At 41.5% G+C, this 26,409-nt stretch overlaps 1 protein-coding gene across 2 annotated transcripts in view; it reads right to left on the bottom strand.

Moving 5' to 3' along the window:
- Nucleotides 1-26,409, bottom strand: part of LOC146133466 (reversion-inducing cysteine-rich protein with Kazal motifs-like) — a 61,162-nt gene that overhangs the window by 10,809 nt on the left and 23,944 nt on the right. Inside the window, exons 1-9 of one of the 2 annotated variants that reach the window (XM_083396765.1) lie at nt 19,815-20,558; nt 17,871-17,947; nt 7,550-7,641; nt 5,788-5,969; nt 4,045-4,307; nt 3,781-3,883; nt 1,820-1,943; nt 834-983; nt 194-330 (exon numbers count right to left, since the gene is read on the bottom strand). In XM_083396765.1, the coding sequence (XP_083252891.1) occupies nt 194-330; nt 834-983; nt 1,820-1,943; nt 3,781-3,883; nt 4,045-4,307; nt 5,788-5,969; nt 7,550-7,641; nt 17,871-17,947; nt 19,815-19,872 (1,186 nt within the window). In that variant the 5' untranslated portion in view covers nt 19,873-20,558. Of the gene's footprint in view, nt 1-193; nt 331-833; nt 984-1,819; nt 1,944-3,780; nt 3,884-4,044; nt 4,308-5,787; nt 5,970-7,549; nt 7,642-17,870; nt 17,948-19,814; nt 20,559-26,409 lie in introns of those variants that run through there. The other variant, XM_083396764.1, reaches the window with a different exon arrangement.

The following is a 26,409-nucleotide window of genomic DNA, read 5'->3' as shown; positions in this document are numbered from 1 at the left end:
AATATTGCAACAAAATACCACTTTTATTGCTCTTAGAGAGGCTATAATCGGGAAGCGTAATTTCCAAGGCAAATATAGGCTGTTCGGCCTTGCGGTTCGCAAAGAAAACACCGTAAACATCAGCATTTACACATATATAATCGCACGGATATCTTGAAGATCGATAAGTTCAGAGTAAACCGTCAAAACTCACTTGTGAAGGTCGATATCGAGATGCACTTGGATTGCAGGTGACTCGGGGAGAACATTTCGCACACCGTGTCGACTGTCACGTGATGTGGAAGCCTGTCCTTGTCCACGCATTTGTTGAGAAGGCTCAGGCAGTCTGATCTGAAAACGCAAAACTTTAGCGTGTTTTTGGTGTTTGCCTAAAATTATTTGCTCTTGCATGTGGTGGCAGCAGTAATTTTTAGTTTTTTTTTCACTTGAAACAGCATTCTGACAATAATTTGTTGATATATGAGTTAAAGATTATCAATATCCCCGCAAAAGTTTGCACTAAACTAAAGGTGAGTCAACTGAAATTACTTTGTACGATTGTTTTCAAAGATACTAACAATCCTTTTAAAGACGCTCAGCTTTTAGAAGACCACATTTCATGTCTAAGTAATTTATATATTAATATTAGAACGAACGCCCTTATTAAACATGGTATTTTTTTACCATGTCAAAATTTACTTCGTTTCTTTGCTTTCTAACGAAATAAATGCCTGAGAATTGATGGTAAGTGATGATTGCACTTGATGCTCTATGTACCGAAATGCCATCAAAAGAAGCACGCCGAACTAACTTTCATAAATACAATACAAACAGTAACTTGTACTGGCACTCACTTGCAAATAATCGACTCCCCGCTTCTGCTGCTGCAAGGCTTGATCTGCAGAGCACAAGCCACTGCTTTCCACTTTTCCGGCTCGCATCTCTCCACGTTCTTCACTGGGATCGGAAGATTGGGAAGATCGATCACTCCCAGCGTCCAGTCGCTGAAAAAATAACAATGTTGCCAAATATATCGTTTTTTGGTTCTGTGAAGCGAACGCGACAACCAGCAGATATCACTTTTGTGTTCGTTGATTTTGTTTTCAATGTTAAACTTAGAGCAAACTTTGTTGCTGAACTTGGCGTCTGAACACTTGAACACCCAGGACCAACTTAATTTGCTTTTGTTTCTAATTACAGTCCTTGGTCAAAATAAAAAAAACATAAAAAAATAATAATGAAAGGTTTTTTGCGTTGCGGATTTGGCCGTATTTAGACAGTACTTCATTTTGCTGCCGATGAAATTTTTCTTTTAGAATATTAAAGGAATTTAACCCAGGTTACGAAGTACGCCACCAAAAAATCCTTTTGCGATCCGATATGGGCGAGCTGTAAAAGTGTTTAAACTACAGAACCAACAACATTCAAATATAGGTGGGTTCGATTCCCGTGCTATGCAAAAAAGCAAAGGAGTTTTGTATGCCGAGCACCTCGCGTCGCGAACAATTAAATATTGTGGGTTAACTTCAGAACCGGGTTCGACTCTCGGCTAAAACAAGCGAGTGTTTGTCGGACATGTACCGAAAAGCCGCAACCCAGAGATAGCGCAGAGAGCTTGTGCCGCGGCCATGTCAAAAATCAGTGCAAACAGCGCGCCTTGTACGGTTTTAGCTTGTCGGCCGCGAATGAACACGAACTATACACAGCAGTGACAGCACTGCTACACGCCAGCGCGAATTCCAGCGCTGTTTTTACACTTGTAACTGCTTGTTCGATCATTTGCAAAGCCGATCAAAGATATGTCAGATACGCCGCAAAGCTGACTCGGTTTAGTCCTCACCTGTACAGTTGCTTAGCAACGGCGTCACCCTCTGCGTCACAGCTCCGGAAGAGGCCGGTCGGTCGGTTGTTAAAGTTGGAACAGAAGCTCAAGTCGCTGCATCCCATCTTGCAGGGCGAGCGAACTGTAAAATACACACGTCGTAAACGGCCCAATTAAGTATCTTTAAGTGTATAGTATAGCGTTATACAGTCCACTTCAATAAAGCGCTTTATTCACACCTGAACCTGCTATGCAATTTCTGCACGTTAAAGATTTCTCTGAAAGCCAACCAGAGATAAGGTCGGCTTTCGGTCACCAGCCAAAGTATTGCTTTGTATAATACAGCATTATGTAGTATTATATAGTATACCGATAGTATAGCGACATTATACAGTCTTAAAAGAAACCTAAATGTAATAACTTGAAAAAAAATATGACCATGATAAATTATATCAGACGTTTTGGTTATTACTTTGACTATCACAAACCGGTCAACTGATAACAACCTAAGAATCTGTTAACTTATCAGCGATATTTTTATTTTTCATAATTTTTCAGCTGTTAACTCAATAGTCGAAGCCATCAGTCAAGTACTCCCGATGCGCACGATGTTCCACTTTCCCGAGCAACTGACAACGGGAAAAGCCTTAACAGTGTTGCGGTCGCTAATTCAACATCCGTGCAGTCTCAGATCCGCCGATGCGGCTTCGAGCGGAAACGTTAGGTCGCTTGCGGCGAGGATCAAGCGCATTCGGGGGTTCAAAGGTCAGGGGTCAACCCCGTTTCCGCAACGCGCCCTTGTCACGTGACCCCGTGTTGTTGTGACGCAACAGTGGGGCGAGGCAGGGCATTACTTAGGCCAATTGCAGATTGCAATGATTTGGGATATCTGCTGTTTGCGTTTTATTAATGCTGTGTTTTTTTCAAGGGCAATGCATTTTATAATTAAACCAGCTTGTTTCGGAATTGAATAAAACAGGCACACTACGGAAACGAACTTTTTGAATAACATCGTGCAATTTCTGCTAGAAAACCATCTTTATTATTTAAAAAATATCATGCAGTAAAACGGGGCATTTGTGTAAATGTGCTGTTTCAGGCAGATTATATGCTAAAAAGAAGTTTTCCGGTACTTATTTGTTTTATGCGACGTTTCGGCTACCTGTTGAACTAATTTTTTTTAAACTTTGGTTAGCGAAATTTTATCTCTTTTTTGTGTCTTTTTACTTTGCTTGGTGTTGTTACTTTCCTTGATGAAGGCATACTGGATATAAGGTAGCCGAAACGACGGATAAAACAAATAAGCACCGAGAGAACTTCTTATACACAGTAGGCCTACTCTGCCTGGAACAGCATATTTATATAAATGCCCCGTTCTACTGCAGGATATTGTTTAAATAAATATAGATGCTTTCCTAGCAGAGATTACACGATGTTATTCAAAAAGTTCGTTTCCATAGTGTGCTTGTTTTAATTAATTCTGAAACAAATTGGCTTTTTATAAAATACATTGCCCTTAAGAAAAACACAGCATTAATAAAACGCAAACAGCAGATTTAGCATATATTGCTAAAAGATATAACAGTTTGCAAAAAGACCTACGCGACGAGTTGGCTAAGCAATTGATATCAAGTGCTGCAATCACGAGAAACGTTACACTGGATGTTGCGGCAAAAGTCGACGCGTGAGGGAAATTCGAACATGTCGAGCGCTTGTCTGTGTGCAGCTTACAATGCTTCGACCACACTCAACGTCTTTATGCGCCGACATCTAATACATTTCAGTCGGCGCTTAGGGGGGCGTTATATGTTCAACGCGTGGCGCATTTGAAGTTGTATACTGTCAAAAGTTCATGACACGATCCCCAAAGTAGCTGCTAAGGCTAATGATTGACTTTACTTTCTCGATCAAGAAGGACAGTACGACAATCGGTATAAAGCTAACACAAATGCACACCAAGTGCAACTTGTGACACATACCTTCCTCCAAGCACTGCCTAAGCTCTATCTCCTTGGTATTGTACTCGCAATACTGCTGAAACTGGTTCCATATCTTCGGCTCGGCCCACGGTCGGTCATACACCTGCACATGAGTCAAAATAATGTAAGATTGTAAAACGTTCTTCCAGCAACTTTTTTATTAAATATACCAAAGTTTCAAAAACCTATACGATAAATATTCATCAGGGCAATATTCACTGCTATTGTTTATTACATCTCATACAAACGAAAAAAACGCCGTACCTCTTTGCACTGGCGCTTGCACTCGGCCGAGGTCGCCTTGTTACAGCAGAGCATCTCAGGTAAAGATGGCGGCGAGGCCTCTGGCGTGTCAGAGGGCGGCAGAAGTCGGATGAAGCACTGCCACATTGGTTCGTGGGGCATCAGCTCGCCACAGGACTCTATGAGCCGGTTCACGATGCGACTGTCCGAGTATTCCGACTTGAGGATGGAGCGACACGAATGACGGCATTCGCGGCTTGGAGCTTGCTCACAGCAAGGCATGCCTGTGTGAAGGAGGTTGTTTTTTGAGTAGCTATATGAAGCGGTGAATATGAAAGGAAACGATATCAAGCTCAGGATAACAGTGCGTGTGGTATAGTATAGCCAGGGGAGATATCCAGGGTTGGAGGCTTTTTGGTCGATAATTATATAAAATATATTTGCAGGAGAGGAACTATACATAAGGTCAGTACTTTCCATTTTTAATCTACTTGGAAAAGAAAACAGTCTTTCGTTTCTATTTTTTTGTTTTTTAATATTCAAATTTTTTTGTACGGAAAACCCGGTCAATGCTTTCAGATTTTGGAGTCGTAATCTTGTCGAGGGTCGCGCAAGTATAGTTTCGGAAATCTGTTAAAAGGGTTACGGAATATCCCGACCTTTACGGCGATTACGGGGAAAAAAACTTTCGTACAATAGTCGTTCTCAAACGGGTTTTAACCAGATTTGATGCAATTTATAGAAATGGAAAAGTGAGTTGCTGTGTCATCTTAAAAGATAGATATGTATATATATATATCTGTTACTGATCGGGAATTAAGGTCGACATTTATCTTTCAAGGGTCAAGGTGATTTCCACAATCACATATTCAGTGCGACACCGTTCAATGTAAACAACAGGTTTGCAGAGCTCGTAAAAAGGCAAAATTGATCGTCAAATGTTACCCCTTTCCGGTGGCTTTCACAGGCGCGGCAACCAAAATACACAACGCGATTGTCCTGCATATTCGCGGCGACCATCGGAGCGAAATTATTACTCGCGTTTAAAACACGAAATCCGCTCTCAAGTGAGCTTTTGCTTTACAAAAGATCATCAATAGACCTCGGTCTACGGACACGCTAATTGCTATGAAAACACGTAATTTCACTCGCTTTGATGTTTCTAATCTGCATGTCGATAAAACGGAGAGCATCGATCGATGTGACTGGGATGATATTTCGGTGACAGATATTATGGCAAAAAAATTCAAAGGTCGCTTTGTAGTTTGACTGTGCTTTGATCCAGGCGAAGTGTCTGGCTTACGTTGAGGTGAATGCCCTTTTACGTTTTTACAACGAATGGTAATTTTTTAAAAAATTCGAATAGTTTAAAATCGAATATGCTCCATATTCATTTATCGAGTTGTAATGTAACGAGTCTTCGATAAATTATTTGTATAGCTTTGACCTTGAAATTTCGGTTGAAGAACAATTAAAAAAATAAATAAAAAATATTTTTTTAACGCTATAATTTGTCAAAGTAAACATTTTTGAAAAAACTTATTGAATTTTAAATAAAATGTTTTTGCACTGAACGTATATTTGGACTTGCTTTCACATTTTTGGACTGTAAACAGCAGATTTTTGAAATCTATTTGCATTGTGACATCAATTTATGACGTCATCTCTAAAATTCCTTGTCTATCACGTAACAAAAAATATTTTTTATGGGTGTGCGTTAAAAAAAACTCACAAAACCCCCTTAAAGCCACCCTCTACACTCACGTGCTAGTGAGTCGCGCCTGGTCGCGTTGGTGAAGTCTTGCAAGCAGCGTCCCATAGTGTCACCGCAGGTGAGGTACACCCGGTTGATCATCTGGTGGTCCGGACCGCTTTTGCCGCGCCCGAACGATCGCTCGCACAGGTGCCGGCACGGGTCGGCCACACCCTTGCTCCTTCCGCAACACCTACGAGGAAATATAGGTCAGGTCTGCGTTGCTAAACACTTTGTTAAAAGCTGTGTTTTGAACGGTTGTAATTAGCAGATCTGTAATACAAAAGATGTATAACAGCAGATCAAATTTTGGGCGTGTTTTAATTTTTTTGGCGTGTTTAGGTCTAAATGTTTAAATTATCCGCGTTGCTGAACATTTTGTCAAAAATCAAGTTTTTAAGGGTCTTATTTAGCAGAACCGGTGATACAAAGGACATATAACAGCAGGTCGTATATTTGTTGGGTTTTTGGTCGTTTAATGCGAAAATATAGGTCAGGGTCGGCCTTGTTAATCACTTTGGGATATTTCGAAATTTCGCTTTATTCCCTCTTATATCATATCGTAGTCTAAAAGAGGGTGAAACATAATTTAGGTCCGTACAAACTCCAACGTGTCTATAAGTTTTAGGGGAAGGTGTTCTGCTACCTCTGTTCTACAATTGTGCATTTTTGCCACCAGCGGCACAAAATCGAGTCTTAGGTATAGGCAATCGTCATAAGGTAACGTTTAGTGTATTGCTTTCCAAATTCAGCGTTGTTTTACATACCACCTGACAGACCATTCTTATTATTTCACGTTAGTTCATGTTATTTTGATAAATTTGTGAAATTGGTTTGCGCATAATTACATCCTTACTGTGACCAACAAGTTTTATGAACTTTGTTACTACTCAGTCATACAGTATTTATTGTCGATTTCGTATCTTTTTATCCACTGTTGTGAAATTGAATTGTTGTGAGAATGTTACCCCCGCATACCGTTGCCTTGGCAACAGCACATGCGTCATTCAAAGTTGGTTGATATAGCGGCATAGTGAGATAGCTATCTGTATTATATCGAGCTGAGTGCTTCATATCGAGCAGGTGTGTGCGACCATTTAGGCCACTCAGCTGAAAGTTTGACCACACTTCAAAGTTTAAATAAAAAATTATACAATGACCGCAGAACGGCTTTCAGATACCGCAATCAGTCCAGGTGTCACGGTTTAAAATATGATCATAAATGTCCGAAGCCTATAGAAAATTTATCAATTTTTAAGATCGAATACGTCATTGGTAATAAACTCGGCCAACTTTCATTGTACAAGGATCGCAAAACTATTTTCGCAGACTTCCCATGCTTAATCATTATAAGGTGAATACATTGCGATATACTCGAATAAGAGATATCGCCGAGTAAAAAATGAAATCTTGTTCATAAAAACACCCTGGAATATATGTACTAATAACATCTTGTATATTATTTCATACAATACATAGGAAAGTCCACATTTCGAAGTAATAAATCGGAAATGTAATCACTCTGTGAGCCGCATTGAAACTCCCCAGTTACAATAGACGCCTTTCACTAGAAACCCAACAAACCTTTTTGTATTTATACACTTTTAGCACTAAAAAGTTTACTAGAACTTTTCCAACACAGGCTAATATTTTCTACTTCTTTCAGGAAGTAGATTTAAGCACGAAAATTCGAAACCTGGTCTTGAAAATCGGAATGAATGGTAATATTGTGATAAAATAGAAAAAAATATAATATAAAAAATAAAAATATACCTTTGCTTGCTCTCCTGTCGAAAGACGCACTTGAAGAGGGCATTTTCGTTGTCGGTCCTACAGGCGTGGCTCAGGTCCGCTTTGGAATGGCTCTGCAAAGAACGAATGAGACGTAAACGCCTATACCTTAAACTCTTTTAAATAATCGGCAAAGCTTTGGTTAAGTTACGGTAGTACATCGGTCCTCTTATTTGTATCATAAGGGTTCTCTTTTTTTATTTTAAAAACATATTTCGACTACAACGAAAAAGGTTTCGGTGAAAACAAAAAGAAAAGGTAAAAACGCATCGATATGATTTGTAAAATTCTGTAATAAGACTTAGAAAAAAAACACTCGTGTTGGACAATGCGGCAACCCCATTTTTTCGTTCACCTCAATCAATATACCATTATCTCCATTTACAAATCCTAGAAATTTCTTGTCGTGATTGTGGTTCTCGACAAACATTCGTTAAATCTTAAATTTCCTAGATGCAAAAACCGTTTCTCCCCACTAAAGTGTTGCGGCTGTGCAATCAGATTTCAAGGAATTCGGCTCAAAACGCGGAAAAACGACTTCAGGAAACGAAAACATCCGCAGCTTTTGGTCGTTGCAATCCGCATCGCCCGAATTCTTAAGCTCAAGCTGGGGCCCCAGTAACTGCGACCCTATGCGACTTCAAAAGGGGTTCCGGATTGGGGAGATTTCGAGTCCCAGCATCCCCATGCCTGACGTTGTTTTGCGCTTTAGGCAGATGGGGGCGGGTGGGGTTACGAATCAAGTCCTCAAATTCTAGACGATTTAATTCGATTTTGATAGGTTTACTGTTGCACAAACACTGGCGTTTTTAGATGTTGTGGGAAATTTACATCACAAGTTAAAACGTGTTTATACTATGAAAAAAAGTCGACTGGAGTCGATCGGAATTATCATCACAACAGTTCACAAAGTAAGTCCTAACTTTTATCTCCCTGAATTCATTCCATGTCCCTTTATGTATAACGCAACTACTGTAAATTAGGCATGGAATTAGGTGAAAGTACCTCATTTGATTTCCTTGGTTTACTGTTTGGCAAACTAAAATACACTGCATTACTGGAGTAGTACAAATGTGTCATGATGATATATTACGCAAGGAGTTGCGATCTTGCATGGAGTGTAAAAGCAATTTTATTATCGTCGCCAGAAACCAATCTAAAAGTATCTCGGATATCATTTTTCAATTAAAACATGAACTACGAGTTGTACAAATATGACTTGGACACTTGAAACTGCGTGTCGTTGTCGTACAAATATGACAGTGTACTACGCAAGCAGTATAAGGAATGAGAAAACCAGTCTGCGAAAGACGACATGATTAGACATTGAATCATCACACCCTATATGAACACTACCACACCATTGTTTTAATTGAAACCTGCTGTTGGCTGTAGTGTAATCTTAAAATAGTTCACACGTAAGATGATAATTGTGGTGTCTTCCCGATGGACCACCAAAATTAGCCTCGTTTATTTGACTATAAGAGTGTAAAAATTCGCCCAAACAAATCAATACCTTTGACATTGAAGCGAACGCAAATGCGTTCAATCTAACAGCAACTCATTCCAAGAGCGCTCGCAACAGCAAAGCTCAGACCCGTGGGTCACGGGTGAAATGCGGGGTAACACCGCGTGCCCCAATTGCGGGTACAAGGGGGTTGGGGCTTTCGAAGGTGCGATAATCGGGCTTTGATTTTCGCCTTTAAGCCGCCGACAATCGGTTGACCTCAAAGCGTGTGACGTGGGGTAATTTGACCCCTGGGTTCCCTATCACGGGGGGAATCTGGCGTTGTTTCGTTCCGCTCTTGCAAGTTGCCAATTGCGAGAAATGTATTGAGGGGATTTAAGCAGTTAGCCAGTTTGCAAAGCAGCTTTGAAAATCAGTGGATATACTGTTTAAGACTTCATTATCTACTTTGATCTGATGAAGCTATTTGTTTTTATATATAGTTCCACCTGATTCCCCTATTTAGAATTAGACAAATACGGCCATTTTCAAGGATTTGAAAATCAGCTAACCCTCTTTTTGCTGCCCGTGATGTTGGGAGAAACTCTAAGTGTGTTAAACAAAGAAAACCGGCTGCATTGTGAAATACTAACCAAGTACAAAAAAATAGGGGAATTTTGCGTTTCTACAATAAATGTATTACACAATGTTAAAACCATTTTCTTTAAGTAAAGTTTTAGGTTTATTGTTTTCCATCTGATGATCAATCAATGCAATGCACACGCAAAACTAAAATGTAAAAAACGGAACGGAATAGAAAAGGGGACAGCCGTCAACCACCGATGATTATGTAGAGATACTGACCCTACTTTTTACGAAATATTATTTCTAATAAAAGTAAAAAAAATATCTCATTAAATGTAAGGACGCTCTACCATAAATCAGGAAATTAAACGATTGTAGTAGTGACACACCAGCGTTAAGTTTGGCAGCACATTGTTGGCGAATCAATTGCTAACATAATAGATCAAATTCATCCCAGAATAAATCTATTAGTTGAAATTAAACTAGGATGGAAGCAACCACCACGTTTTTCGTGACCCCATTGCGACACATCTCCTTTTTTCCACTTGACAACACATGTCAGGTTGCCAAACTTGATCAACACATACTTACATCAGGCGCGACACCTAAACACGATTAAACCCGTGTCCGACACATATTAGGCGCCTATAATTGCCACATACGTTGTTACAATGTGCTGCAGTCGACGCCCAATTAAGTGTCGCGTGTCGCACCTCGGCGCGCGACATGTTTTCCCTTTTGTCGCGAGCGTAACAAAATGGCGGTTTTCGGTTTCACTACTTTTTTAGGACGCACGATATGAGGCTAACTTTGCCTTCAATAGAGACATTAAACACGTGATTTTACCCGGCATATAATGTTTTTTGAATTGTGTTGTAAGAGTCAGATATTTGTGGCACAATGGGTTGTCTTCTAACAAAATGTTTCAGTTTAGGAAGATGTTTATAGGATACAGTGAAACAAATGACCTATTCACAGTTTCTTTTCATACAGCCTTGTAAAATGCCACACACGCATTTTAATAATTTTCTAAAACAATGACCAAAATATTCGATAAAATCGACATATTTTGAGTTTTTAAATAGGTCGACCATAACCTATGCAACAATCGATAAAAATGATCTAGAAAAAAACGGGTAAAATGACATATAACAGGTAAATGTGCCATTTTTATCGAATTGCCTGACATTTTTTTACTTAAATAGTTACGAAAACCCGTGTTTGTATTCCGAAGCTTTGCATAGTGCAGTAAATTTTGTTTACCCCCTTACCCACCCGGGGAAGTCCCCTTATAACCCTGGCACGGGGCCAGGGGCGACCCATGGGAACAGGCGGCCCCCGGCGAAAGCCAACACCCTTCCAAACCTGGCCCCAGCACCCCTACCCGGGTCAAGTAGAATAAACACGTGACCCGCTTGACGTCACAATGCAGTCGACTATCGCGTAACAAGGGCCGATTAATTACGCGACGCCGCGCGATGCCATTGTCGATTTTCGATTGCGCCGTCTTGAATTTCGTCTGTGCCCGTCGGACCGGATCGTCCCACAATGGCTTCTTGCCTGGTGAGCCGACGATGCGCAAGGTTTGGGGCTAAATAAACTTGTTTGGGGACAGGTCTACTTGGAAATATCGCCCTATGGCGACAAACCGTTTCCGTCCCGACAAAAACAATATAGATCGAAACAATAGTATGTAGACCTCAGAGCGTTTGCTTCTGTACAAAGCAGAGGGTTGTTATACCAAGGTCGGTGGACCCCTTCGGAGGTAGTTGGACTAGTCTCAGATGGATCCATAAAGCCCTATTAAAATCTTGGTGTATAATTAAGAAACTAAATGAAGTTTTCCAAATGAATTAATTTAATTGAGAAAAACACGTTTAAAAAATTGAGTTCACTTTTTATTTCACATTTTTTCAACCGAAAACAGACGATTTCTATCTACTTGTTGAATATCATCAATTTGTTACGTCATCTAAAAACAAATAACCACTGGTTTAAAGCATTTTTTTGGTTCTCCGCTTTTGTTTTTCATGAAACGGAGATTTAAAAAACACATTTTTTCGAGTGGATTCAGTGATTCTCAAACTGTGTAAGAACATCTGGTTTTAAGTTGCCGTTTTTCATATAATCCTTCGCAAATATGGTATTGTAAAACAACTGTACGAATACAAATGGCAACTTCGATTCCCCAAAGAAAATTGGCCACACCACCCACTGAAATTAATAAACATTTTATGCCACAAGCTACAAAGACAGATCTTTAAAAATTAGTTGGCACGCTGCTAACAGCTTTAAACTTTCGAAACAGAACAAAATAAACATGTGGCAGAGCGAATTATTCTTTCTTATTTTAAGTGATGGAGCATTGACAGTCAGTAGTCACGGAAATATTGCATTAGAACAGATTAGGCGTCGGTGTGCCTAATCAAGCGGAACTGTTAAGACGGAAGGCTTACGGCACGCATGATTAGTTTGGCATGTCGCGTACAACCGCCATATTTGTACGACTGTTTGGTTTGCAAATTAGGCATGTTAAATTAACCATGTGTGATCTGATTGAATTCGACATTTCTTCGAACTTGAGCCCTAAAAAATTTTAGGTTTTTTTGCCCTGGTCCGTTTAAAAGAGTATGGGAAAGGTGTCTATTTAAAATGTTTAATACAGGATCACAGGTTTGTAAAGGTATAGCAGAAACAAGTCAAGCGTTTTTCCCCCAAAAAATGCACTTTTGTCCAATGGACAGGATGTGACTTGGGGTTTATGGGGGTTTATAGGGTTTGCTTGTACACATAGTTAGCACAAAAGCATAGGATGTTTGATTTCTAATCAGCAACAAGCACAAACTTTTTGATTAATGTCGTGAGAATTTCCGCTACGTCCACATCTGTAAATGATTTCAAATGCTCTCAAACCGTGTTTGGAAAATATCTAAGACGCCAAACGGCTGCTGTACTTCTGTTACAGCTAAACATTATAACCGATGAAAAATCTTTGAAGCGGTTTGTATAATCGTAAAAATCGGAAACACAGAGCTTCAAAGGCTCGAAGTTAAGGCGATGCGTATTTAGCAAAACTGTGTTGATGTAGGATCGTAAAAACGTTGTAAATAAATAAATCCACTTTACGAAAAAAATCAACTTTAAGACGTACTTTATGAGGTTGAAGCATATTGCGACGCGGGTGGATATTTGCAAAGCACCAACAAATCGTTTCCGAACAAACTCTAAACGACTGACTTTACCGATTAAAGCAACTTGGACAGCACTGAGGATTGAGGAATATATAAGGTGCGATTTATTCTTCCGCATTTACTTTTACAACGCCGTAAAACCGTTTCCTAAAAGCGTCCGGTCTATTTGTTCTACCGCAGTAGAGGGCTTTCCGGATTTTTTGCGCAACTACGAAACAACGAAAACAGAACAAAGTCCATTTGCAAGGCAAAAAAGGCGCGAATATCCTGTTAATAGGGCAACACGCAATAAGACGTAAAAAGCAACAATACTTAAAGCAGTAAAATGTATAAAGCAGTAAAATGTATAAGCAGTAAAAAAATGTGTAAAAATCATAGTATTAAGACCAACGACATAATAAAGCCAAATACGCAGTAATATCTAGTACAGCATAAGATCAAAATCGTCTGAATAAGACCTAACTTCGTCAGAATAACGCCTAAATGGCCAAAATAATGCCTGAAACTGTAGGTAGAGGGTAAGGGATGACTACACAGTCGCCGGAAAAGTGGGTCGCAAAACACGTTGTTGGATTTACGATCTGGCCAACAACGACCGGCAGTCTACCTTGCGTGCGGCGCATTTTACGGCGCTTTATGCAAACACGCGCCGGGGCGCCCGTAAATCGGGATGGCGGTCCCGGACACTCGGGCGCCGTGCGAAGCCGGTGATAAACCAGCGCTGTGGCCGAAAGTGTGTGGGTTTTGGAATAAAAAGTATGAAAATAACCTTTTCGTTGTGGCAAAAATATTTTTGGCAGTTCGACGAGTCGCGAGCGCCTTTGAATTCGTTTTTACGACGAAACGATGGAATATTTAACCGCTATTCTATCTCGATTTGTATAACTCGGTTCAATTTCGCGATTAATAAACTTTGACATTCTGCAAAAATGTAATAAATTTATAGGTATGTGGTTTGGCACTCTTAAAAAAGCAAAATATACTTTAGAACGACCATGCTTTATCGGTTCGTCGAAGAGTACGTTTAAAAATTCACTGTTATCGCTGGTGAGTATACCACTGTGAGTTTCGTCTTCAGTGTTCGGACATTTATTTTAAAACCTCATCACAATATATTTAGTTATAATTCATTTTGATGTATTCGTCACATTTTTTTACCCAAAGCAAACCACCATATTATCATTAACTTGCATTATCATTAAAAGTGAGATATCAAAGAATGTGAACATTTGTGCTCGAATCACCTTTTTTCCATGGAGAGATTTCAGCGCACCACGCTCCTGCAACGATTACGTCATGCTCATGACGTCAAAACTTATACAAAAAAAGAGCTTGTTCCCGTGTCCTGATATAGTATAGACGCCGCGGTAACCCGGACCCCAAGACTTGCGGTGGCAAAAAAACAAACAATATACGCGTCTAAAAGGGCTCGACAAACAGCCAGTGCACCCAGCACTCGACACAGTTGTATAGGTGGGGAGGGGTGGCACGAGGGCACGATTTATTCGATATTAAACAGCGACGATTGACGGCCAATAACTCACGTGTTTTTCCGCCCTTTCGGTGCCCCGGGGAAATCGCACACTTTGGGGTATCTTATGTGGGTGAAGCGGCACGCGTCTTACAGTGTATAAGGTGGCGATTCGGTAAAATCGAATTTCAACTGTGGGAGGCTTGAACGTGACGATCGACGAGCCACAAATAAATCGTACCGGTTTCGTTACACGATTTGTATTGGAGCGTAGGATGGAAAGTATCTTTATACTGTTTTTTTTTGTTGGTTGTTTAATTGGAATAATTTAAGCCCCGTGTATATGAGAACAGTGTTTTTTCATTCATATTATAATACTTCAAATGGTAAGAAACCATATTGAAAAGACCCTTAAAAAAATACTCCAATCTCGCAAAACCAAAACGCTGCGCGGTCACTCCTTCGTAAGAAAACACAGATTAAAAATACTCACCAAAACGTCCCTTAAATCCAAACAAAATACCCAACCGTGTTGGAGCAAACTTGAAATTTTTGTGGCACACCCCACAGAAAATAAAACAAAAACGCTTAAACTTGTATGCAAGTCAAGAACAGTGGCCTAGCAATGTCGCAGATTGGGAAACAAGACTATACGGCAGGAAACATCGAGCACAAAAGCGCTCGGCTACAACTATAGGCACACACAGGCGAGGGGCAGGTGTTGACGGCCGTGGTGCCGAAAGTTGTTTTCCTTATGCCAGGGTCGGGTTTCTTGTCGACAGAACGAGCAAGTCACCGTCGCCAGTGAGATGAGGGAAGCGCTCAACTTATTATGTAAGAATCCCTTACTCTTCCGCGACGTGCATACAGGAAGATTAAACTGATGTACCCCAACAGTTTTAACAGCTCTTATATGGGAAATTAACAGCTCTTATACGGGCCAAATTTTGAAATTACAAAAATGAATGTAAAAGCAATTCGCGTCTTTTAACTAAAGCATCCCTTTTTTAATTTTTTTAAGTTTAAAACCTTATAAAATATATAATTGGAACTATTTCGGCATATACACAGAGGTACGGTCCCTGTGATAAAAAATGTCGGTTCTTTAATATCTAAAAGTTTCCATAGAATGTCAATCCCTGTTTTAGAATCAAGTGACGTTCCTTACTAAAAAAAAATCCCTAAAGAAACCCACTGATTTTTAGTAAATGCCCTACAACAAATAAGGTGCAGAATACTATACAGCGGAAGGGATTTAATATTCAGGTAGCGTAACGCTGTAAAAATGCCGTGTTATATCCGGCCTTCGTTGTAAACAATTAAAACAACAAATGTGGGAGGTGTGTTTTATTATGTTTTTGTCTTTTGTGATACTCCGTTTCACAATTCGTTGTTTAATTATAGCACTGGTGTAAATAGGAAACAGTTCCTAAAAGTATTTGAAAAATAGTGGCATCAATATACTTGGCATCTTTAAGAAAGCCTTTCTTTGAAACTATAGTTGGCCTGATCAGGATTCAGTTGCTCCAAGCTCGATAGAGCGACGTAAATCACGCGTTTCTCACGTCCTACGCCTGGAGACACGAGATTTATAGTTTACGGATCCAAATTGCCGGGGTGTTTTCACTTCTACTGGCAAGGTTGGAAGAAACGGCGCACGTCAACACAAAGCCGACCGCACAACAAGCCATACAACCCCGACTACAACTTTTCCCACACTTTCGAAACAACAAGATTCGCATATATCGCGCCGGACGGCCGAGCTATAGCGGGCATTGGCACGAATCGGCAGTTGTTATAGCGGGACGACCATACGCACACACAGCAAATATAAGGGGTTTCGAATTGGAGGACAGCAAAGGGCGATATAGAAAAGCCGTGGCGATCGCCATAAAAACCTGAATCGGGCGTAAGGGCGCTTAGATACACACATCGTTGGGCTCGAGGGGGCAATTGTTGGGACAGCCAGGCACGCTCTGTAGCAATTGGACACAGCCGCTTCTGGCCTTGTGTATGTATTGGCAAAGCCCAAAGCGTGAAAGCGCGAGGCAAGAGAAACGAAAAAGCGACTTTTCGCGAGTTTTGTTTGCTCTGGCCCCCCGGCCGTCGGTCTTCGCTCATCGGCTCCTATATAGTTTGTTGTTTTTTTCGAGAAGCGCACTCGTATCGACTTGATTCCTCGGCGGTCCGAAAACACACCATCGTCCTTAACCACAACAACCTGAGATTTTCGGCATTTTTTAACGGACCGAGTCCCAGAGATGCTTGAAATTTCGTTATGCTAAAATACGTCGCCTTATATATTTAGTGGGAGGGAAGGTTGCCTTTTTATGCTAAAAGTATACATACTCTGGGTACACAGTAGAAGGACCTTAGTAGTCCTATAGTAAATTTTGGTGTTTCTGAATAAAATATATAGTTTAGTAAAAAGTAAATCTATGCTAACCGTAAAGATCAAATTCATATATGACCGGTTTTAGTGCGAATTAGTAACCATTTTAAGCCAACAAGGCATTTTCCACTTTCAATCTAAAATGTCGCGAAACGATTCCCCGGATGAGTTAGAATTGAAAATTTGTAAAAATGTCAGTAGATTTCAGTAGATTTAAATCTGCCCGCAGTTTCAGCACATCTCGCGCTATGTTCGCCCAAACAGACAACTGATGCCTATAGTTCGTACGTGTTGATTGGCATTTTAAACCGGCGAAAAACGCCACAAAAGGACTGTTAAGGGCCTGGCGCCTACCCCGGGCGGTATTTTAATAACCCCAGTATTCACGCCAAGCGATCCCCGAATCCCGTTTTGCACCCGCAAAAAACATTCGCTCGTCGAAATAAAAGCTACGCGGGCATTTAGAGGTGCGACAAACGCGTGTCGAAATTCCATCGCTTTTAATGCTAACAGACAGCACCCTTCCGCGTTGTCACTGGGGTAATTGCACAAAGCCGCCCCCTGGGGTCTTCATCTTCATGGGTGATCGGCCCCATTAAGGGCGTCCCCGTGCATTGTGTGAGCATAATGCAGTGCGCGGCTGTCACGGCGAGAGTTATGTGGCAGTGACGAGAGAGACAATGCAATGACGCTATTAGGCTAAGTGTGTTTTGGCTAGACGGGCACATTGTTGCCGAGAGCGCGATGCCGTACGTGTAAGATATGATGGATTGTGACAAAATGGGTGGGTGAATGCGGGGGTACGCTTGCCCACACTTCCCTGGAAATCATTTATGACTAACATGAGACGAGACAAGTATAGGAATATAGGATAAAGTGGCTATTTGCAGGCATATCTGGGGTCCCACTTCGTATCTCTTGACCGTGCTTTTAACTGCCACGTTTATCGACAAAAGGGTCATAGTTGGTTTAAAATCGTAGCGACAAAGTGTGGCGCGCTATGAACGACAATGCCTAAATCACAACTATTTCTAAGTTGGGGTTTTCTCTTGTAGACCGCACAATTTGCAGTATTTGAAACGCCCAGACGTGTAGTTGCGCATTCTTCATGGGCGTATTGGGAAAACAAAAATCGGTGTAGCCTACTGGTATTTGAGCACTGCTATTCAACTGGTATTTGGTGCAGGTCTAAATTGTCGACCACTTTGTTGACTTACTTGTAAGCAGGCGCTTCTGCAAGCGTCGGTCACCGATTCCTCGCAGCACCTCTGTCCGACCCAGGTGCCGTTCACATCTGCGCACAAAACAGACAAATCTTAAATTGCAATGGTTTAAATAAAAAAAATATCAGATTCTTAAAGATCTCTTCGGCACCCTTAAGCATTAGAAATGGCACCCGAGGGTGCCGCGGCACGCCAGTTGAGAACCACTGGGCTAACGCAATAAAAATATACAAAACAGAATTTCAACGTTTGAATTGGAAAAGTCTAAAAAATGTTGTTGGTTTTTCTGGGCAAAATGAGTAAACTGGGATTTGCTGGCCTATAGGAATTTTGTAACAGTTTGTAAGCCGATAAATCAAAATGGTGAAATTTTTTTTTTTTATTGCACAAGGAGCACTGGATTTCCAAGACAAATACTCTTGTGTTCCAATTGTTCACTTAAAATTGAACACAGTCCGCTGTAACAACAACAACAACGCCAACTGACACGATTAGCAGAACGTGGAAATTTGTTGCTTCTGTGCAATAAACCACACAGTTGGCAGTGGCGTTTTAAATTTAATCGGATTAAGATATTAGAAACGACAGAAGCGGCTAATCCGCCAATATCTGTCCGCCTTTAGAAACAATCCAGAATGCGTCGAAAAAGCCCTTCTCTTGTCGTTGTTTTGAAATATTTTGTTTTCTCAGTTGATTTCGCTCTCCGTGTAATTGGCACTACGCCAAACATCGCGATTTGTTTTTCCGTTACGACAATGGGCGCGCGTACGACTTTACAAAAGGGGCGCGCGCGCGCAAATTTCACGGCCATTTCTAAAACGAGCCGCGTGATGCGATCAGGAAAAACGCAACAAACGAAAATTAACAAAAACAAATATACTAGTGAAGAGTTTCTGCATTCAGATTTGGTAAACCATTACTTCGTCGTTTTTATCAACTTTTTATTCGGAAATATTTGTTATAGATATATTTCATAGAGAAAACCATTTTTGTCCTATTAAATGCCCTCTCTAATTGCTGAAAACAGTTTCTATGCAAAATTGTTTTTTGCTTTTTCCCAATACTACCGCGTTGCCTTTAAAGGGGCTTTTTAAGACCGAAATCACTTAGAGCAGTTTGGGTCCCACTTTGGGCGGCTTAATCAGCCCAGAAATCTGGCGGGCGCTAATGAGGTCTCCTGTAGAGCGACTTGGGCGTCCCACGCCGCTTAGGTAAATCCACATTATTGTCGCTACAAGCGGCCCAGCACCGTATTCGCCGGTAATCCGGCTTCGTCGTGGAAAAATCAATGCAAATTTTTTTCGGAGGCGAAAAGTCACTATATGGGGGGCTTGTAAGGACTGCGTGACGCATAACGTAACGCCGCAGGTGGATTTTTAATTGAAAGCTAGGCTTTTACATTTTTTTCGGGAGGAAAGACCTCAACAAGATATGTACATTTTCTTAGGTGACGCGAGCGCCGTGTGGCTAAAAGGCTGGCTTGGATACATTTCGAAACCTCGCGCAATTTTTAAAACAGCGCAAGGTACTTGTGTGATGGTTAGAAACAAACATCACAGCGGCAAATATTCCTGTTCGATTGAAATCCGGGATAGTTTTCATGCTGTAATCATTAGTATATGTCCATTTTACTTTTTTACGTGTGAAGCAATAATTACGAAAACCCTATGAGCCCACGATTTTCTAGCCAACAAAAAAAAAATTCGTTCAACCAAATGTAATTTTATATAGAAACTACAATACAACCTAATTTTGTATTGAAAAAATACAATACCAAATTTGACCTGATGAAGCACGGTTGTGCAAAAGCTTGTCGAAAATTTAACACAATTTGTCGTTATATAGTACCACCTGATTACCTCATTTAAAATTAGACAAATACGGCCATTTACAAAGATTGGTACAATACAACGATATCCGATAGCTTCACGTTCCTACCGTTGAGGGAAAGTAGAAGTGCAACGAAAGTTAGTTGGATCAAAGTCGACGACGTCATTTGTTCTTGGCAGCCGTTCCTGGCTTATTCGAAAACAGGCGAAAGTAATCCAAGTCGTGCTTTTTCACTTGCAAAGCGACGGCATGAGACTTTCTTTGTTCCACAGCCTTTGCTTTTTCACGGCCTTAACAAATTTACAGTGTCGCTATACGCGCTGCACACCAGGGGAATAGATGAGAAGAAAATTTAAAATGCTGCTGCTGTTGCTGGTGGGTTCTATTTAGACGTCGCTGGCAAAGATTACAAACAATAGCGCACGAAACCTCGCGGGGCACAAAGTCTATACTGCTGGTCTACTTCTGTAGCTGAATGTCCAGCCCTTTATGCAACCTGGCATCGCTCTAATCTACTATAATTCGTGTTTTTTTTAACTAATAGAGCAGATGCATGCTGTACAATAGCTATAAGACCCGCTTTTTGGCATATCAATACACAACAAAGAGTGATACACGAAAAACTTAGTATATCTACTTGCCCCTGACTGCTAATGGAGTGCAACATTTTATGGCCTATACAAGCTTTGGTAACTTATATACGACCGTTCGCATTCTAGAAAAACGAGTAAGAGAACACGAAAAAATCCTGTCTTAACTCGCATTCCACTGATTGTCTATTCCAGAACTTGTAGAAATTAAGGATCCAAATTCGCAAACGGAGGTTTGGTAAAAGAGGCTCTTTTCACCTATTCGGTTGTACAGTCACTGCACTTTCCAACGCATTCTGTTTAAAACCCTGTCACAGCTCCGGCCGAAAATCGCAGCTTTTCTGGCTAAAAAGTGCGATTAAAATCGCCTGGCATCTGAGCTCGACGACAGATGAACGTTTAGGTACGGTTTCCCTCTGGCATATGTTCGACGTCGCCAAAGTTCAAGCACACCTAATGACTGAACCGGTTAAGAAGGTGACGTATTCAGCCTTCAAACGCTGTTTATTTTCGCGGCGCGTCGCTGGACAAGTCCGGCGCAAAAGCAATAAGATTTAGACGACCGTTCGATTTTATTCCTGTCGCGCGAAAATGGGTAAAGAACAGCTGACAATTAGTGGGACGCAATATTCCGAACCTATAGGCCGCTACAACAAATCCCATGTAATTTCATGAAAAAACAAACACGCGTTCGTACGGTTTGTTTCGAAGGGACTATTCTATTACAGCATATGTATATGCGCTGTTTAGAAACGGTGCCTATTTTGTTTAGCGTTGCTTTTGAGGTTTTGAGCATTATAGGTTTATTGGGATAAACGTTTGTTTTTAAATAAATTTCAATAAAACCACAAGACAATAAAATTTTCGAATATTTTACAAGAAAGAACAATAGTTGACTCGCATATTCTATTTAAAAGCTGAAAGAAACATTTTATTTCCAACAAAACCACGGAAGTCAACTTTTCAATTCGCACAACGATGTTTAACGAAAAATCGCGCACATATAGTTTCAACTGAGATCAACTATCTCACAGCAAAAACAGATAGGCCTAGGTCTCGCCAAAACACCTTTTGTCTCACTAGCTCGCCTTAGACAACTTACACTCCGGAGGCCATTTTAAGTTTCGCGCTTTACTTAAACGAGTCCGAACAGCCCTCTTGGTCCGCTCATTATGCTGTCTCAGCTGTCGCGTATAAAATAATGGAGGCATTAAAAGTGCGACCAGCGACCATCGCCCAGCGGCACACTTCTAGCAGCCAAACGACCGACCTAACACCCTACAGACGATTGGGAAGTAATCAGCTAAAACGCAGCCAGCACCCTGGACCGGCGGTTCTTGGCGCAGCGCAGCCGGCAACTTCAAAGAGCCTCGAGACCCACCTATCATCGGCGAATGATCGTTGTGGCGCACTCGCGACTGTTTGCCTCGTAAGTCGTTACTTTATTGCGAGCGCGCGTGGCGGCAAGCTGAATAAAGCGTAAATACATGTCAGCGTAACCTCTTGAGGTGCGATGCATCAACTGGACATTTTCGGGGTAAAGTTTGCTACTCACGCACTTACAAACTAAACTGTCTATTACGATTCAGCATTAAAACTGGACAAAGTGTATTGGCCAGGGGCTGTTAAACTTTTTTTTTATTTTTGGTTCGGTTTCATCAGGGCGGCATATTCTTTGTAGAGCTTACGTCATAAAATAAGTAGACTTACGAAACCTGGTGTTTCCACTATAAAAATTATAAAATTGTGAAACGGAGTCTAATTGCATGTAAGATGCGAAATCGTTTTGGGCATCTACCTTTTAAACCCGTGTCTTTTGAAAACATATTTTATTTTTCAAATACCGTATTAGGAGTTTAATTTAGGCTTCAAGTTCACCCAACCCTAAAATGAGTGTGCAACGTAACCCCAAGGGCTTCACGGACTCCAGTTTGGGAACTCCTGGTACAAACATTTAACTTTGTTCTTTGTTCGTACTTCAGTAAACCTTCATACAAACTACTACAGTTCACTAATTTCGTAATCCATTTAATACCTTCTTACTTAGCTTAAATCATATCGGCTCACTAACGCAATACATTTGCACAGTAAGAAATTGCAGAGCTAACAATGCAGGCTTGATGCGCCGCTAAAGCTTGCGCTCTGAAGGCGTAAATCTTTAGCTGGGGATTCGAAATCTAAATGCGACATAAGCATTTCTTCTGCTGTCGATTATGAGTTCGAATCCCGATCGCAAAAAAATGCCGCAGAACGGTTAATCGGTCGCCAAAACGCCCGCAACGAGCTATATCGCTGATAAGTCTCTCGGGCCAAAAAAAAGCCGGATACGGGGCGCGAATATATGTTAATCTGCCCTGTCTGCGGAGAATTTGGCGCGCGCCGCCGCTCTGTATCTAACCATCTATCTGTCTGCTGGCCTCGAAAGTCAGATGTGCCTCTTTCAAAACCGGCGCACAATCGCCATTATTCGACTTTTCGACGACACAATTGGCTTTCCACAATCGAAACATCTGCAACGACCAATTCTGAGGGGCAAGCTTTTTGTCCTTTCCTGGCAACGGCAATGAGTTACAAGTCGTACAGGAGAACACCGGCGCTTCTCTATTTGCTACTGCCTCCCTTTTCGGCAGTTGGCATCGCAAAACTGAAACTTCCAGCGGTGGAAACGGCACAAAAATTTGAGAGCATCAGCTGTTTTTGCGCCTTGACTGATTTTACGCGCTGGCCGCCGCCAACCGATACGCCAAGGTTCAGATGTCACTGTAGACAATTCCACTCCACTCGTTTAACCAACGACGTTGAACGATTCAAATTTTCCGACCCAATCGAATTGTTTCTTATATGTTTAACAGTCGTCAAGTGCCGGACTGAATTCTTCGCAAATCTTGCGTAAAATAATCCTATTTATCGCAATTTAAAAAAACGATACGCAATTTGAGTTTATTACCCGGTATATGAAGGTACTGAAAAACAAAGCAAACGTTTTCCTGTATAGTTTACAGACTTGGCATCTCAAAATACATTATTTTTCTTTGTTACCTTGTTGGATAAAGCGGCGCGCCAAATGTATTGACTGGGAGGCGGTAAATTAAACAATGCTTGTAACTGAGTCGAATTACAAACATATCACTTCGCCGAGGTAATTCATATGTCTCTTTACGCAGTGCCTTACACAAATCGTTCGCTAATAAAATCACTTCGTTCGCGCCGAATATGCAACTGTATGTTCGTTCCAATTTTCTCTGTGCAAAACTACAGCTTTCAACGCAAGATCTAGTGGCGCTCGTCTGATGTTTTAAACTACCAACACGCTTAAATCACAGCCTCGAGAAATAAATCCAGCAAGAATGAAAGCGAATCCTCGGCAAATAGAGATGCAATTGACGGCCACCGCACCAACCACCTACTATACTGCAGCCAGTTGAAACAGAGACACATACACACCTAACGTACACACAAAGAAGGCGCAGGACGACTGTAGTATCTACAAGGCACTAGCCAGGCAGAGGCAATTGCGTGCGAGTACGGACAGTAGAGGGCCAACCTTTGGTTCCCCAGGGTCGTTTTCGGCGCGATGCTACCGAAGCGCAGTTTATAAACTTGTGAGCGATTAGTTAGCCCGCTGGCAGCGGCCGCAGAAGGCGCTCTCCTGGTTGGCAGCGAGCGTTGTTTATTTACGCGACACTTCTGACGCGTTGGTTTTCATCTCGCGACGCGACACCTTTTTGCCAGCCTCTGTGGAAGCTGCGAAAGCCCGAGTGCGATTACGGGATCCGCTATTTCTGTTTATTTGCCGAAATCCTGTTAAACATCTGGCAACTATATATGCTATAGAAGAGCGACTTTTTGATAGGAAGCGCGCCGTTTCAGGTGAAGCCGGGCCTCGCAAAGTCACAAAGGCGCCTCGGTGCGTTTTAGGGTCGTCGCGACGCCTTAATATTTCCGCCCGGCAGCGATAAAGAAAGCGTCGACCGACGAAAGACGCCGCCGTCATTAAAAATTCATCACTATACACCAAACGCCGATCTGTTTGTATGTGTTGTGTATGTAGCGCGGTGTTGTGCGTGCGCGCCGAGGCGTGACCACGGCACAGGTGCGATTATTTTCCTTGCCGCCTTTCAGACCAAAGATGTCGGACCTTGCAAAACAAACCGGCGTCGATTAGCAATCACAACCGCGCCCCTAAACGCGTTGGACGTTTAACGCCCTCGTCTGAATTTATTCGCACATTAGCCCAGTGTTTTTACAAACCAACTGGAATTTATTTCGGAGGGACGGCACAGCACAAAAACAACCTCCAAAACAATCCTGCGAATCAAAGTTGTTTGAATTTGAATATCACAGTTCCCTGCGCTTTAAACGGTGTTATAGTTCTGAAACGGCGTTATAGTCTTTTAAATCCAGCTGAACGAGTTAGTCGTATACCTCTGACCTACTCGAAGTCTACCAGGTAAAGTATTGTTGAGTTTAAATTACCCAATTTTATATATAACAAATATCTATTTGTTATTTAACGAAACCTGCGCCCAACACGAAAATGTACAATACAGGAATTATACCACACTCCTGCGCTGATAGATTTGTGTTTTACTTTTACTTTTTCTGATACACTTTTTACCTTCTTACAAAGCGTTCAGAGCCTTCAAAAGTAAATTTAACTTTCGTTTTTTTTTTGTATTCCTAAATCAACCACCCTTATGTCCACCCCTAAAACGTACGACTCAATAAGCCACAAAAAAATCCATCTGCGCCATGTTTCCCGGTCGCATGTGCCGCCTTAATACTAAACGCTGAATTGTAGCACCTTTTCTGCCATAAAGCGCCCTTCACTTCCTCTGAACCACAACAGGCGGAAATGTCACCTCGCAACGCTCTTCACGCCTAAGCATTTGGTTCAAAAAACGAAAATTATTTTAACTAGACCTATTTTTTATGCATGCATTTTATGAGCGGCGGCGTAAAAATTACGACATCCGAAAAGCGGTCGGATTTCTGCCTCGGCTTTCTGTATCCAGCTTATTCCTTGCTGATGTGCGACGCTAAAATAACTACAGCAGAAGGCGGCGCGAAAACACAATCGCGGCGTATTTTCTGGGGTGTAGGGGGAGATGGGGGGTAGGGGTACTGTTGCTTGTATACATATACCACAATCACAACATAACCCAGCTTCCGCGCTGCAAAACAATCGCAAAGCAAACACGAGCGCCTGCCAACAATGGCCGCTGGCGCCCGGCGGCCGCGCGACGCCCATTGTTTCGTCACAATGAGCTACATGCGCGCGCACAGGTGATAAGTTTCGAAAAACACGGAAACGAAAATAAATTCAGCCTTTGTCCCCACGCGAACTTCCGCCTTTTTCGTATAGAGACTAGAAAAGCAACGACTGACTATGATAAGGTATACTTCCAATAATAATATTATTAATCGCTTTGGCCGCCGGATCTGGCCATGGCCAATGTGTGGCCTAATCCGAAACGCAAAGAAGCGGAATTGGATTAGCCCCCTTTTTCGAACGACGACAAATCGATTCAGGCCTGCTCAAATTTCCCAAACTCGCCTTCCCTAATTTCTTCATTTGTTTGCTTAGTGCCTCAGAACTTCGGAAGTGTTCAATACATGCGTGACCCGCTTGTATTGAAACCCGACGTTTTGGTTATTCCTTTGCGTGAGAATAGCGATGTTTGACCACTGTTATTTCGTTTGAAATAAATTGGAGAAAAATAATCGCTTCAGGAAATACAGTGTTGTCGATAAAAGGTCTGCATATCAGTGTTTATTTCGAAGCTTTCTTGTACTTAACACTGTTATATACCAACGGGGGTAGATTACTCGTTTAATTACAAAACACAACTTTTAAACACAAATCAACGCAACATCGATTATACTTCATCCGGTTTTAATAGCTCTATGGTAAAATAGAACACAAGCACGATACCTCACTAATTACCTCAGCAACGAGCTAAACTCAACACATATGACCAGCCCCTAACTGCACACCGAAATATCACTGCAACAGCGACGACCATTTTCGGCAGATTTATAGCGCTATCGAGCAGCGCCAAAAACCTTTTCTTTATAAAATAACGGAAGCGTCTCGAAAAACGACCTGAAAA

This window comes from Ascidiella aspersa, chromosome 9, assembly GCF_963924565.1.
Source record: "Ascidiella aspersa chromosome 9, kaAscAspe10.2, whole genome shotgun sequence".
Taxonomy (NCBI): Eukaryota; Metazoa; Chordata; class Ascidiacea; order Phlebobranchia; family Ascidiidae; genus Ascidiella; species Ascidiella aspersa.
Note: the sequence above shows the minus strand (reverse complement) of the source record. Positions and strands in the feature narration are given on the sequence as shown.